The sequence below is a fragment of the Leucopleurus acutus genome (genome assembly GCF_964270905.1).
Source record: "Leucopleurus acutus genome assembly, chromosome: 3".
In the NCBI taxonomy this organism is placed as follows: Eukaryota; Metazoa; Chordata; class Mammalia; order Artiodactyla; family Delphinidae; genus Leucopleurus; species Leucopleurus acutus.
This window is the reverse complement of record NC_139145.1, coordinates 148,159,713-148,161,671: the sequence shown is the minus strand read 5'-3', so window position 1 is coordinate 148,161,671 and position 1,959 is coordinate 148,159,713. Positions and strand designations below refer to the sequence as shown.

The 1,959-nt window shown below is 63.6% G+C and overlaps 1 protein-coding gene across 1 annotated transcript; it reads left to right on the top strand.

Annotated features, from left to right (window-relative positions):
- Positions 1–584: 584 nt before the first annotated feature.
- Positions 585–1,959, top strand: RXFP3 (relaxin family peptide receptor 3; the record flags this gene model as incomplete). The annotated part of the gene is given in 6 exon segments (XM_082835607.1): positions 585–971; positions 975–1,222; positions 1,224–1,335; positions 1,339–1,791; positions 1,793–1,835; positions 1,838–1,959. Coding segments are annotated over 6 exon segments (1,341 nt in total). The 5' UTR covers positions 585–608.

The window sequence follows — 1,959 nt, the reverse complement described above, 5'->3', positions numbered from 1 at the left end:
TGGCGGGTGGGGATGCAACTCGCGGGAACGCTGCTGGCAATTCCCTGAGAGCTGACAACAGCGGAGAGACGGAGACGCGAAGCCGCGGGGGCAGCATCGAAAGCCCTGCAGAGAGAGCGAGGTAGACAGAACTCTGTTCAGAAGCCTCGTCCACGCAACTGCCGAGGAAACCGACAAAGGTATTTGAAAGAGAAGGATAGGGCCCCCAGTAGCGGCCTTGAGCGGCAGGGCGGGTATGCGCTAGTGACCAAGTGACAGCGGGAAACGCAGGGGGCAAAGTCTGACTCTTACAGTAGGGACCCGGAGACTGCCACCTTTGCCGGAGAACCTCTAGACGCCGACCGCTCGCCTTAGATGCTGTGCTCCTAGGCTCTCGAATTCCCCTTCAGAACAGACGCTCCGCGCAACTCCCGCGCCCAAGGCCAAGCTCCGCTCGCCGGGGACGCGCCTGGCGCCCTGGTCCTAGGCGCTCTCTTCCGCGGCTGCTTTGAAAACCCCCAGGCACGCCGGAACCCCGGGAGAGCTGGACTCCCTTAAGGCTTATCTCCCGAAACCTGACCTAGAGGCACCTGCGCAGGCAGGTGGCCGCTGCAGCCGCGAAAGCCACCATGAATAAGGTGGCTGGCGGGGACGAGCTCGAAGAACTCTTCAGTCTGATGCCGGACCTTCTGCAGGTGACCAACACTAGCGGCAACGCGTCACTGCAGCTCCAGGACTTGTCGTGGGAGCTGGGGCTAGAGTTGCCAGCCGGCGCGGCGCCAGGGCATCACCCGGGCGGCGGCGGGACAGAGAGCGCGGACACCCAGGCGCGGGTGAGGATCCTCATCAGCGTGGTGCACTGGGCGGTTTGCGCGTTGGGGCTGACAGGCAACCTGATGAAGAGTAAGCAGGGCTGGCGCAAGTCCTCCATCAACCTCTTCGTCACCAAGCTGGTGCTGACGGACATGCAGTTCGTGCTCACCCTGCCCTTCTGAGCTGTGGAAAACTCCCTCGACTTCAGATGGCCTTTTGGCAAGGCCACGTGGAAGATCGTATCCACAGTGACGTCCGTGAACATGTACGCCAGAGTCTTCTTTCTCGCCTCTACGAGCGTGGCGCGCTGCCACTCGGTGGCCTTGGCTCTTAAGAGCCACCGGACCCGAGGGCACGGCGGGGGTGACTGCTGCGGCCGGAGCCTGGGGGACAGCTGCCGCTTCTCGGCCAAAGCACTGCCCGTGTTGATCTGCGCTGGCCTCGCTGCCCAAAGCCATCTTCTCCACCACGATCAAGGTGATGGGCGAGGAGTTGTGCCTGGTGCACTTCCCGGACAAGTCGCTAGGCCGCGACAGGCAGTCCTAGCTGGGCCTCTACCACTTGCGGAAGGTGCTGCTGGGCTTCTTGCCGCCGCTGGGCATCATCAGCCTGTGCTATCTGCTGCTGGTGCGCTTCATCTCTGACCACCGCGTGGCAGGGACCGAAGTAGGAGCCTCAGCAGCCGGGGGAAGCCTGGCCAGAGCCAGCGCCCGGAGACGCTCCAAGGCCACCAAATCAGTGACCGTCGTGGTCCTATCCTTCTTCCTTTGCTGGTTGCCTAATCAGGCACTCACCACCTGGAACATCCTCATCAAGTTCAACGCGATGTCCTTCAGCCGAGAGTACTTCCTGTGCCAGGTATACGCGCTCCCGGTGAGCGTGTGCCTGGCGCACTCCAGCAGCTGCCTCAAGCCCATCCTCTACTGCCTCGTGCGCCGCGAGTTCCGCAATGCGCTCGAGAATCTACTGCGGCGCCTCGCGTCGCCTTCTCTCACTAGCAACGCGCCCTTTCTCCGCCGCCACCAAGCCGGAGCCCGAGGACCAGACCGGCAGGCCCTGGCGCCTCCCCACCAGGCCGCGGACCCCGACATGCTCTACTCTCCGCCCGGCGTGGTGGTCTACAGCGAGGGGCTCTACGACCTGCTGCCCAGCAGCTCCGCCTACTGA